The following is a 13,546-nucleotide window of genomic DNA, read 5'->3' on the forward strand; positions in this document are numbered from 1 at the left end:
ATAAAATGCTTGTTAATTATACAATGTCTATTTATTAGAATATTGTACTTTTTTCTCGATGTACCTATTTAACACCAGAGAATTGGACCATCATCATCATCATTTAATGTCCACTTTCCATGCTGGTATGGGTTGGACAATTTGATAGGAGCTGGTTAAACAGAAGATTGCACCGGGCTTCAGTATCTGTTTTGGCATGGTTTTTATGGCTGGATGCCCTTCCTAACACCAACCACCCTGCAGAGTGGACTGAGTACTTTTTTATGTGGCACCAGCACATGCAAGGTCAGTTTCGGCATGGTTTTACGGCTGGACGCCCTTTCTAAACTTTATAGTGTAGACTGGATAGTTTTTACATGGCACCAACTCTGGCAGAGTCACCAAATAACTTGTAAGACAAAGATCCTTTGAGAGGAAAGGGGGCATTGGAGGAGGTGACCTTGTTCCAGGTGATGAAAAGTTAGAGTATGACAGAGACAAAAACAGGTGTCTTGCTGTAGAGGAGATACATGGCTAACTGGTCAGAGAGAGAGAGAGAGAGTGATCAGGAATGAGGACAGGAGCAGGATAGCAATGATAGAGTAAGCAGGGTAGGGAGCAGGGCAGTGAGGACAAGATTGGGAAGCAAGAAATAAGTATAAGCAGAGTGCATGAAAAAGGAGAAATGTGAGGAAGAGAAGAGATGTAGTTTGGTTTGTCGCGGTAGGGTGTGTGAAAAGGTTTATTGTTACAAGTGGGTAGAACCTACAGTGCTTCTAGAACTCAGTTTCACTGAAGTGGGCAGGTCTGCTTAAGAACCTCATATCACCAGATATCTCAGTCCACTGTCACCTCATCTGTGAGTCCTAACCACTTCATCCCAGGTCTTCCTAGGTCTCCCTCTTCCATGAGTGCCATCCACTTTCAGGGATCAGCACTTCTTTATACAGCTGTCTTCATCTATATGCATCACATGTCCAAGCCAACATAGTCTTCTCTCTGGCATGCTTGCCTCTGATTCCACTTATCCCAACTTTTCTCTTATCACATTTACACTTTGTCATACATATGCACTGATGTTGCACATCCAACAGAGCATACTACCTTCATTCTTCTCTAGTCTATGCATGTCTTCTACATTCAGAGCCCATACCTCACTATCATGGAGTATAGCCACGAGCATCATACAATCTGCCTTTCACTCTGAGAGAGAGAGAGTCCTTTTGTTGCCAACAGAATAGTTCTCTGAACTTCTATCCTATTCTCATTCTAGAAACAATACTTCCAGAACATCCTTCCCCATTGTTAACTCGGTCATCTAGGTAACAGAAACTCAAGAGAGCCTCCTGGGCATTTGAGAAAGTCTAATTCCCATGTGTCCTTAGTGCTTATTGTTCCTGCACATCTGCCACATTTGAAACAACTTTATCTGTTAATCTACATGTGATTCCACTGCACATTTCATGTGTCCATAGATTACACTGGTTGCAGTTAATGGAATTACTTTCAACTACTTTTGAGCAGGGCCATTTACCTGAAGGAAGGGGAGTCATATTTGCCTGATATTGAGACCCACACCAATGTAGTTTCAGCTAATGCTCTAACACTCTAGTAATACAGATGCAACTAACTTCTGCTGCAGCAGTAGGTGTTCTATTGTCTCATTAAGGAAAGGTGCTGCTTTTGCTATAAATTCAGTCTGTTTGTATGAAGAGTAGGTAAAAATTCATTTGCTGATAAATTTGAAAATAATTTGTGTTCTAGCCTGAAGCTTTATTTTTCATTTCTTAAAACCTTTTGTTACTATATCTTTTTAAACATACTACCTTTATTTCAATTAATTTTGAAAACAATGAAGCATTTAGTGAAATAATTTTGTAATTATTAATCTAGCGTTTGAAACAATTTCATATGAAATTTTGATGGGGACTTTAAAACAAGAAGTTTGTATCATAGAACCAAAAGTAAACTAAAGCAGGTCAGTATGAAAAGGTTTCTTATGAAAAAACAGAGACCCTGGTTGGGAAAGATGCTAAGCAACAACACTGAATTCCATCCCCCAGTTTCAAGTTCAAATCTTTATAGAGTTAACTTTATTTTTTATCAAACTGAATTTGATCAAATAAATGCATGTAAAATCCTAGAATTAATGTCATAAAATATAATTCTCCCTTTTTGTAGAAGTTGACCTCACATTTTAGGTCTCACAAACAAAAATAAGGTTGACTAGGAAAAATGCTTCACTATATTTCTTTTGAATTCTGGGTCCAAAACTAAGAACTGACTTTACCTTTCCTCAGTCTGATTTAAATACAATAAATAGACACATAAGAGGTGCAGCATTATCAAAGGAAGGCTAACTAGGAAGATAGTTTTTGTATGTAGTAGATGCTCAAGAGCAATAAACACTGAAAATGTGCAGAGAACAACTTCCACAACATTCCAGGGAGAAAAACTATAAGTAGTTCATAGCATCCGTTACCTAGGTGACCAAGTCAGTAGCGGGGGTGGGTGCTCTGAAAGTGTAGCTGCTAGAGTAAGAATAGCCTGGGCAAAGTTCAGAGAGCTCCTGCCTCTGCTGGTGACAAAGGGCCTCTCACTCAGTGTAAAAGGTAGACTGTATGACGCATGTGTACGAACAGCCATGCTACATGGCCGTGAAACATGGACTGTGACTGCAAGGACATGCGTAAGCTTGCAAGAATTGAAGCCAGTATGCTTGCTGGATGTGTAATGTCAGTGTGCATACTCAACAGAGTATAAGTGCCTTGAGAGAAAAGTTGGACCTAAGAAGCATCAGATGTGGTGTGCAAGAGTGACGACTGCACTGGTATGGTCATGTGGTGTGAATGGATGAGGACAGCTGTGTGAAAAAATGTCACACCCTAACGGTTGAGGGAAACTGTGGAAGAGGTAGACTCAGGAAGACCTGGGATGAGGTGGTGAAGCACGACCTTCGAACATTAGGCCTCACTGAGGCAATGACTAGTGACCGAAACCTTTGGAAATATGCTGTGCTTGAGAAGACCCGACAAACCAAGTAAGACCATAACTCGTGACCTATGCCAGTGGTGTAACCAGCCCACTTATGTGTACCTTTCTTTCATTGGACACTAAACTGTGCTTGCGAAGACCTGTTGAGGCAAGTGAAATTGAAATCAAAATCAAATTCAATGATAGCACCGCATGACTGGCATCCGTGCTAGTGAAGCGCTAAGAGCACCATCCGAGTGTGATTGTTGCCAGGGCCGCTGAATGGCCCCCGTGCCGGTGACATGTAAAAAGCACTATTCAAGTGTAATTGTTACCAATGTCGTCTTACTGACATTTGTGCCTGTGGTATGTGAAAAACAACATTCGAGCGAGGGCATTGCCAGTGCCACTGGACTGGCTCCTGTGCAGGTGACACGTAAAAACACCATTTGAGCGTGGCCGTTGCCATTACTGCTTCACTAGCCCTCATGCCAGTGGCATGTAAAAGTACCCACTACACTCTCGGAATGGTTGACGTTAGGAAGGGCATCCAGCTGTAGAAACTCTGCCAGATCAGATCGGAGCCTGGTGCAGCCATCTGGCTCACCAGCCCCCAGTCAAACCGTCCAACCCATGCCGGCATGGAAAGCGGACATTAAACAATGATGATGATGATGAAATACAAGTCATATATATTAGTCTTAGATCTAGTTAAAATAAATTAATATTATGAATGCGAGACACTAGTATATATTTAATTTGATTTTAAACGATGCATCTGAAAAGGTCAGTCTTGTTACACTACATGAAGTCTACAAATGGATAATGGCACAATTAATTATTAATGGTCATGAGACATTTAAATATATTTCTACAAGGAGTTGGCAACTGAGAATTAATTTATTAATACTGATTTATTTCAATCAGATTAGCTTCAGTATACAAATACATGAGTCAAACTTTAAAATAATTCAGCTATGACAGAACACTTACAAACATTTACTGATCTGCTAGATATCTCCTATTTTGGAATCATTAAACCTTACTTCTATAACAGAATTACTTTTATCCTCATTGCTTTTAGAAATTACTAGCAGACATACCTTGCATTGCTCAGGATTTAAATGGTGTAATACAAGGAAGTGCAGCATTTACAAAACATTTGTGGAATAAATGAAGGGCTATTTCAACTAAGTAACATGTCATACATCTGTCTGGAAGATTCCAGGCCCTAACTTTGTCATGGAAAGGTGGGTGATGGGAATGTGATTTTTGAACACACCAAAAAGCTCTCAGTGGATATACTCTCCTTTGTGGCACTGCCGCTACCATGCCAAGCAATCAGCAGACTTAGGAACCAAATCTATGTGATAAATTAAACCTGTGGGAGCATTCAACAACACTACATGAGAGAAATCTACATAAAAGAAATGACATGGTAAGGAGGCAGGGTAGTTGGCAAGGAAGTGCTTGAAAACAACACTGTTATGTGATATTTTGGTTTGGAATCAATAGTCGCTGCTGAACCATGCACTCCTTTGCATAAACTGCTTGTGACCATTGTGAGGACAACTCAGCTTCCAAATGAAAACAATTCTGCATGCAGTGTTGGGATATGCAAGGTCACATTAAGGACACGGTCTCTAACAAATGTGGTTGGGTCACATGATGTTTGGTTACTGATGTGGTTGAGAATCAATAGTCGTGGCTCAACCATGCACTTCTTCGCATAAACAGTGTGAAACCGTTGTGAGGACAACTCAGCTACCAAATGAAAATAATTTTGCATGCAAGGTCACTAACTAATGTGGTTGGGTCTTAGACACTATGAATTAGTAGGTTAATGTACATGCGATACTTCAGTTTGTAATCAATAGCTAAAAAATATTTGTATGGGCTTCTTCTATACTTAGAAGAAAGACTTTGATATTGAAGCTAAAAGAAAATAGTTGAATAGCTGCTCAGGATTTAACATATTTTAACATATTTTTCATAATAAACATAGCGTGTTCCAAATGGTTTTTATTCCAGCAAATTGCTACCTATGGTACTATGGGAACAGGCTATTTTTGCAACCATTTAGACACTGCAGTTTGAAGTTTACATTGGTTCATCCATTTAATACAACCTACTTATATCATTTCAGTAGCTGTTTTTTTCCAGTTTGAACAGAAGCAATGCATGGACTATGCAGGCAGTCATACATACCCCAGGAAAGAGAGTTTTCTGCTCCCAGGGGCCTCATTACTCATTATGTGAAAAATTTTAAGAGTCTAAAACCATCTCTGGAACATAAGTAATATATGTTCTCCAGTTTGGAGATAATCAGTTGTGAACTTCAGAAGTTCTTCAGGTATGCGCGCGCGCACACACACACACATCCTCAGTTTTATATATATAGATATTTAAAAATTCAAGTGTTATCTTTCTAAAGTTGCCTTATACTTGTCTTTTTTTTACTAATATTATACTGGTATCATACAAATTTTATTGTAATGAAAACTATTCAAGTTGCTTTCTCTCTTTCATATATCTATATATCAAGAAATCAAGTTACTTCATTATATGCCTCTCATAAAAATTTGAATCTTCGACCAAGCTAAGAAAAGAATTAATAAAACATATTTTTTGAAAAATAACCACTTGATTAAAAAATTTATTATTATTAATATATACTGAATTACTTTATCTGACATTGTTTAGAGCTCTTTTTATTTTTCTCCATTCAAAATAACATAAGTAAGATTTAATGTGTGTATACCTAGTCTGGTAAGCACTTGCCCATTACAGCATATTTCCTTTCGAATTTTGTATCTTTTAGATTTCTCCCTCTCCTCATGGGTACAACATCTGAAAGATTCCTGTTTGGGGTAAACTTTGTTGCCACAGCAGAATTCCTGTGACCTTTTGTATACACTTTCTTCACCAGTTGCTAAAAAAAAACAAAAAAACCTAGAATTATTCTTATTGAATGCTTTAGAAAGAAATAAAGATGATTAATGTGTGTGCATTTTTCATGAATAACAGGAAATAAGAGAAGTGAAATAGCTTCAAACAGAAATAGACATTATAGTTGTCAAGACTATTTTAATCTACAGTGCATTATTATAAATATTTATAATGATTTTTTGCATTGATATCAAACTGAAAATTTTAAAGATAATTTTGATTAAAGTGACTACAATATAAGAGTGGCATTTATTGCATCAATTGGAAATGTATGAAAAACAAAGTACACTTTGATGCATGTTGGACTCAGAACTAGGAAGATAAAGCTAAATACCAAATAGTCACAAGTTGATAATTATATACCACTCCATATATAGTACAATGATTTTTTTTCATATGGGCACAGCTGCAGAAATACACACTACAGTACATGAAACTTATTTTATCAACCACAAAATTATGGGAAACAAAGCCATAAAAGGATTGCATTAAGTAAGGTGGTCTATAGTTACTTTTATTTCACTAATTTAGTAAAAATTAATAGTTATAACAAGAATTATTGTCTGCATAAAATAATTAGTTTTAACTCTCAGTAATGTAAGACAGAATGTGTGTGTGTGTGTGTACGTGTGTGTGTGTGTGTGTGTGCACGTGCACACACGTGCATGCATGTGCACGTGCGTGCATGGAATGTTACACACTGACAATTATAAATAAACATTAATAGTAATGGATTCTCCAGTTTCAACAACAAATGTTCAGTTGTTTCATCAACTGAATTCCTACTCATGGAGAAATAACATGGAAGTAACTATTAAGCATTCCACAGACACATGCATCTTAGCACAATTTGCAGCTCAAATCAGTGTGACACAAAGGTGAAAGATGGACTTTGAATTACAATCCAAAGAGAAAGGGAGTGTTAAGTATCAATTCTAGTACTACACAGATATCTTATATCAATCTCAAAAGAATAAAAGGCGAAGTTGATCTCTATGTGATTTGATCTCAGAGTACAGAAGGTCAGGAAGAATACCACAATTTCTTTATTGCCAATACTAAAAAATGATCCTGATAATTCATAAATGGCAGACATACCGCTAATACAACAACCTGTAGATGATCGATTATACATCTGGTTCTTGCAGTTGATATGCTTCAAAATATCTTCTTCGGAACAAAATACTGATTTCACTAGTACCAAAACTGAAAAATAGAAATATTTAAATTTACAATATTTTAAAACTTTCAATACATAGATACAGATTAATTAAAATATAGAGGTAAAGATTAATATACAAACAAGTTTGATACAGAAATATAGATTTATCTTAACTAGTCACAATGTTAATCTTTGTATGGGTGGCAAATTTTTTATTACTAGTAAGACCCATGAATATTTCATGGATTTAATGGTAAACCTATTGAGTTATTTCTGAAAACTTTATCCAAAAAAATCTGAAAGCGTAGCCTGTGTTACATCTGTATGGAAAGATAATCGTTAATCTGCTACTCATTGAAAAGTGAAAGAAATTGGAATATGATGATTACTTAATGCACTTTATATATACACTTTATATACTTTATGCACAATTTTATAGACTTAACACACAACACTCATAAAATAAATATTCACTCTTATTTTTCCATTTTTCCCATAAACAAAAATAAAATATTCCTTACATATGATAGAACCTTTAGTTAAATTGCACATATCTGCCATGCAAATAAGTATGAATATTTCACGGAACTGCACTTATGTGCATGCATTAAGTGATAGGTGATATAAAAAACCTTGTTTAATTTTTTAAAAAATACACTTTTCATTATCCAATCACCACCTCTATCACCTTCATCTCCCCAACCACCATCATCATCTCTCTCCCCCCTCTCTCACTCTGCCTTTCTTTAACCTCACCATCAGAACATCACTCTGCTAAAATTATATTTTTAACTCTTCTCTTCTATATCATGTCACTAATATATAATTTTCATCAAGTTAACCAGTGCCTATTCTGGTACTATCAATCAATAAATATTACTTCTCAGTATTAATACTGCCTCTGTCGCTTATATATTGGGTCATCCCATAAATAATGCAGTCTTTTTATACTTCTTTTATTTTTCAAAATTAAGATAAACAAAGTTCTTTTTTAATCTAAAATATACTCTCCTTCATTTTCTACAAAGCTCTTCTGTCTATCTAGTAGACTTGCAAGGCCCCTCTTCCAAAGTTCACTTGTCCATGATAAAGAATACTCATCCAGTACTGTTCTGGTCTCATCTATAGAGTTCATATTTTTTCCATCCAAATAATTTTGAAGTCTGTAGAATAAGAATTGGGTGGAGGAAGTTGTTGGCAACAAAAGGCTTCACTTTCAGAGTGAAAGGTAGACTATAATGATGCTTGTGTATGAACAGCTATATTCTATGGTAGTGAGACATGGGCTCTGAATACTGAAGACATGCGAAGACTGGAGAGAAACCAAAGTAGTATGTTTTGTTGGATGTGCAACATTAGTGCACATGTACAACAAAGTGCAAATGTATTGAGAAAAATGTTGGACATAAGAGGAATCAATGTAGCATGCAAGAGAGAAGACTAAGTTGGTTTGGACATGTGATGCATATGAATGAGGACAGCTGCATAAAGAAGTGCCGATCACTGAAAGTGTATGGTACCCATGGAAGAGGGAAACCCAGGAAGACATGGGATGAAATGGCAAGGACCAATCTCAGGAAGTCGGACCTCACAGAGGAAATAACCATGAACCATGATGTCTGGTAATATGAAGTTCTTGAGAAGACCCATCCACATCAGTGTAACTGAGTTCTAGAAGTGCTGTGTTCTACCCACACTTAACAAGAATACTTCTCACACACTCTGCCTCATATTTCCGCTTCATGTACTATGATTACCTCCCACTCCCCAATCTTGTCCTCTTGATTCAGGACCATTGTATCATTGCTCTCTGCTTGTCTCCGACCTGTACGTTGTACCCACATGCTTTGTCTTACTCTATTATTGCCATCTGCTAGCCCCCAACCTGGATGTTCCACCCACACAAAACAAGAAAACTTTTCCCTCACCCTACCCCAACAAACCAATCTACATCTCTTTCTCACATTTCCTCCTTCATTCACTATGCCTTCCTCACGCCCCTGTTCCTCTGTATCATTGCTATCCAGTAGCCCCTCCAACTCTATATGTACCCAAGTCTTTTGCCACTTACTCAGACTCTTTAGTCGCACTCCCATCGCAATATCCTGTCATTTATATTATGGCATTTGAACCTCAAGGGTATGCCCTGGCACTTGCCACTATCTATATCTCTCTCTTCCTTTACTCAACCATCTCATTTATATTCTGATCCCTGTTCCTTGTGAGCTTGCCCGGCATTTTGCCACCATCTTCATCCTGCAGTCTCCCACTCTCTCTCTCTCCTTCTCCTTCACTTCCCTCAGGTTGGGCAACCATGTATTTTCTTTGTGGTAGCACCCCTGTTTCTTTCTTCATTCCTGATCTTTCTCTCCCTGCCCGGGTAACCGTGTATTTCCCCTACAACAAGACACTTATATCTATCTCACTATAACCTTTTCATTGTCACCTCCTCCCCTCTTAAAAGTTTTTGTCTTGCAAGTACTTGGTGGCCCTGTCAATGCAGGTGCCACTTAAAAGCACCCAGTCCACATTGTACAGTGGTTGGTGTTAGGAAGGGCATCCAGCTGTAAAAATCCTGCCAAAACAGTCACAGAAGTCTGGTGTAAGCTTTGGCCTGGCCGGCTCTTGTGGTACCATCCCACCAAGGAACACAAATGCTAAATGATGATGATGATGATATATATATATATATATATATATATATATATATATATATATATATGTATGTATGTATTTGTGTGTTTGTCCCCACCACCCGCCATCGTTAGACAACCAATGTTGGTGTATTTACGTCTCTGTAACTTAGCAGTTTAACAAAAGAGACTGATAGAATAAGTACTAGGCTCACAAAGAATAAGTCTTGGGGTTGATCTGTTCGACTAAAGGCAGAGCTGCAGCATGGCTGCAGTCAAATTACTAAAACAAGTAAAAGAATAAAAGAATAATACTTCCAAAACGTGTATCCGTGTGCATTTATGTGTAGGAGTGGGGGGGGGGGGGGTGCAAGAAAAACATTTTTGGAAATGTAATCATAAAATTTCTATTAAAATAAGTTATCTTTATATGCCATGTTTGCAATTCTCCATATAAACAATAGCCAAGTGTGTATCAAATGAAATTAAAATCTTGGTTCAATGACAGATCAGTCAAGTTATTAAAGTTTTAACGTTGTTGGTAACAACATATTCTCTCTTTTAACTAAATATTGAAAAAGAGAGAAAATGCAAGGGAAATTTTGGCTGTAAGGACTGAACCCCTTGTTTCATTATCACAATTAAAAGGAAATTTGGAGGTGTAACATAGCACAAGTTCATTTCAGTAAATGTTTTTCTTGCACATCAACACACACACACACACCTGCACATATACGCACATGAATACACATGGATGAAGTCCCATTTTGGAAGCATGTTAAAGTTTTTATTGTTTTGGAATGAAAAACAGAAACATAGGTGCTGATCCAGTAACTAAACTTGTATTATTTTGTTGGGATTAATCCAATGAATTGACAGCAAGGTAATCAGAATCGTTTACCTTTAAAGTGAAAAAACAAAACCAACATATACAACAGGTATGTAAAATATATTTCTGTGTACTTCTTTCTCTGTTCATTTGGACAAGCTGTAGAAATTGTTGCACATGCACACACACAAACACAAAAATTCTCTAGACATTTAGTTGTTATTTTTAGCATATTGAGTTTTGTGGTGAGGACTTCACATGCCGTGATCCTTTTGCTGTTTCACTATAAATCTACGCATGTGGAAATGGACAAAACAGCCGTTCATTTTCACTTTTGGACAACGGGATGGGGTGGCAAGCGGGGTATGGATCAATTGTGGAGTTTTTCATAAAAGATTTAAAATCAAAATTTGTTTTTTTTCCCCCACATTCTTAATCTCCACATTTTTCCATAAAGATTGAAAAAAATTTTGGAAAAAAAGTAAAAAGTTTAAAATTTGGTGGGGAATTAAAAAGTTTGAAAACATGGTTTTTTTTTTGCAAATTTGGAATCTCCATCATTGAAAACAGGAATCCAGAAAAAATATTGGAAAGGTCGGTTTTGGTGGGTGGGGTGGGGTTACTGTCTGCCAGGTTCGCCCATTAGACTTTTTCCTTTAGTCATTACACGGTGACTGCTTATAAGCTTTAAGCTTATAAGCTTTAAGCTTATAAAATATTATTATCATTTACAGAAAAATATATATAAATATGCATCAATTACATAAGTGTTCCAAAATAGATATAAAACTAATAAAAATTAAACTATTAACAATTTCCCAATATATGATAAAATAAAATAAAATAAACAGCAATTTGAAAAATAGTGATATGATCCCAATGTTGAAATATATAGAAATATTCTTTTCTACTCGAGGCACAAGGCCTGGAATTTTTGAGGAGGGGAGCCAATCTATCAGATCAACCCCAGTAATGGCCTGTGAGAGCAATGCATAAAAATGCTGTAAGTAAAATGAGAGTTGACAACGATTTCAGTGATGAATTTTGCATGAGGATTGGAGTTCATCAACGCTCAGTCCTCATTCGCCTCCTATTCATCATAGTTCCGCAAGCCATCACTAAAGAGGTTATGACTGGCCGTCCAAGGGAACTCATATGCTGATGATCTGTTTTCATAGCTACAGGGAATTAATGAGGAAATTCTGGGCATGGAATCTAAGCCTCGAATTGAAGAAGAGAATTTTAGTAAGTAGGAAAGAAAACAGGACATTGGTACTTTCAGGGAAATGGCTTTGCTCAACGTGCGGAATAGGAGTAAGTGTAAACTCCATATGCTGCACCCAATGTAAGCTATGGGCACACAAGAAATAACTAAAAAAACTACATGTGCTGTCTGAAAACTAATGTCAGATTCGGATTCAGCCCCCTTAAGTTACCTTAATTCAGCAGAAAAAGTTTAAATAGCATGATAATTTTTTTTTCTTCTTTTTTTGCCCAGTGTAATAATAATATTAATACAAAGTCCTGAAGAAACATCTCTGATTTGTGGCTTACAAAAAGCAGTTGACACAGGCTCTCCACCCAACCAATACACACAAAAGATTTGAGTTTGCTACAAAGATGTGTGATGTTATGGACAATGATGAGCAATTCCTACAAAACGTTGTGTTCAGTGATGAGGCTACATTCTTTGTATGGACATGGTCATCGTCATAACATCTCGATATGGGCTGAGGAACCATCACATGCCTACATTGAGCACAAGCATGACAGCCTCAAAGTGTACCTTCACATATGATAGGGCCATTTTTCTTTACAGAGCTGATTGTGATGTCAAACTACTACCTTGATATGTCGGATATGTATGCAATGCCAAAAATGTGGGATGTAGGAGTAGGTATCATATTTCAACATGATGGGGTTCCGCCACACTATGCCAAAATTGTCCATGACTTTCTGGATAGGATATTTTCAAAGCAATGGATAGGAAGGGGTAGATGGAAGGCATAGCCTCCATGATTGCTGGACATCAAGCCTTTAGAATTTTACCTTTGGGGATATGTCAAGCAACATGTGTACAGTGTTCTTGTTATTGGGCACCTGAAGTAGAAAATCAGTGACATTGTTCAATATGTTACACCTGATGTTCTCTGTTGTGTGTGGCAAGAGCTGGAGTATCAATTAGATGTGTGTTGGGCAACAAATGGAAGCCACATCAAACTATACTAAACTATATGTAAACTTGATTAGATGGTCTCTTATTCAACATGTAAATGAAATGTGTAGTGTTGCAAGTTACATCAATAAATAGTTTTCAAATCCCACCATGACTTTACAGACACAGTGTGTGTGTGTTTATATATATATATATATATATATATATATTGGATCATTAGTATTACTAGCAGAAAAAAGAGTCCTCCAGGCAGTTTTCTGCTAGCCCCTTGATAATATTTTCACATTTGATTCCCAATTCTAATAATTTTTATATTTTACATCTAATTATTTCTTTGTATAACAGTGCTCACTTGCTTAGTAGGTATTGCTTTCATTATTTTATCACAGTCATAATCTCTCTTTTTTAAACAAACATCACAGTAGTCCAACAACAGAGGGAGAAGCAGTTTGTCAAGTTTTATCTTCCCCTCAAAGCAACATAGAGATTTCAATTCAGCAGCCCTTCTGTAAGCTTTGCAGTGTAAGTGTGAAATTAGGCGTCATTTTCTTGGAGAGGTGCACTTCTAAAGAATATTTATTGCATAGTGTTTACTCTCTGTTTCTTTAATACTAATAGTATTTTGTTTTTAATTGTTCCTCCGCAGAAAGAATTGCTTTTATTAAAGCTTATGTTTAGTTGTGTGTTATTTTTCAGTTAATATATCTTATTAAATTCATCATTGCTTTTAATAGTAAATGCATGTTCTGTTAATAACTGCTTTATAGTCTTTCATCTTGGTTTCTGCTTTAAATTTTTATATTTTAGACTGATACATCACCTCTATATGTTTGCTCAACTTGCTA

At 36.6% G+C, this 13,546-nt stretch overlaps 1 protein-coding gene across 3 annotated transcripts in view; it reads right to left on the minus strand.

Annotated features, from left to right (window-relative positions):
• Window positions 1-13,546, minus strand: part of LOC106872991 (uncharacterized) — a 97,904-nt gene that overhangs the window by 33,303 nt on the left and 51,055 nt on the right. For all 3 annotated transcript variants that reach the window (XM_052971695.2, XM_014920181.3, XM_089359813.1), the window contains exons 2-3: window positions 7,000-7,107; window positions 5,714-5,884 (exon numbers count right to left, since the gene is read on the minus strand). In XM_052971695.2, coding sequence (XP_052827655.1) covers window positions 5,714-5,884; window positions 7,000-7,107 — 279 coding nt within the window. The remainder of the gene's footprint in view (window positions 1-5,713; window positions 5,885-6,999; window positions 7,108-13,546) is intronic.

This window comes from Octopus bimaculoides, chromosome 11, assembly GCF_046866305.1.
Source record: "Octopus bimaculoides isolate indiv1 chromosome 11, ASM4686630v1, whole genome shotgun sequence".
Taxonomy (NCBI): domain Eukaryota; kingdom Metazoa; phylum Mollusca; class Cephalopoda; order Octopoda; family Octopodidae; genus Octopus; species Octopus bimaculoides.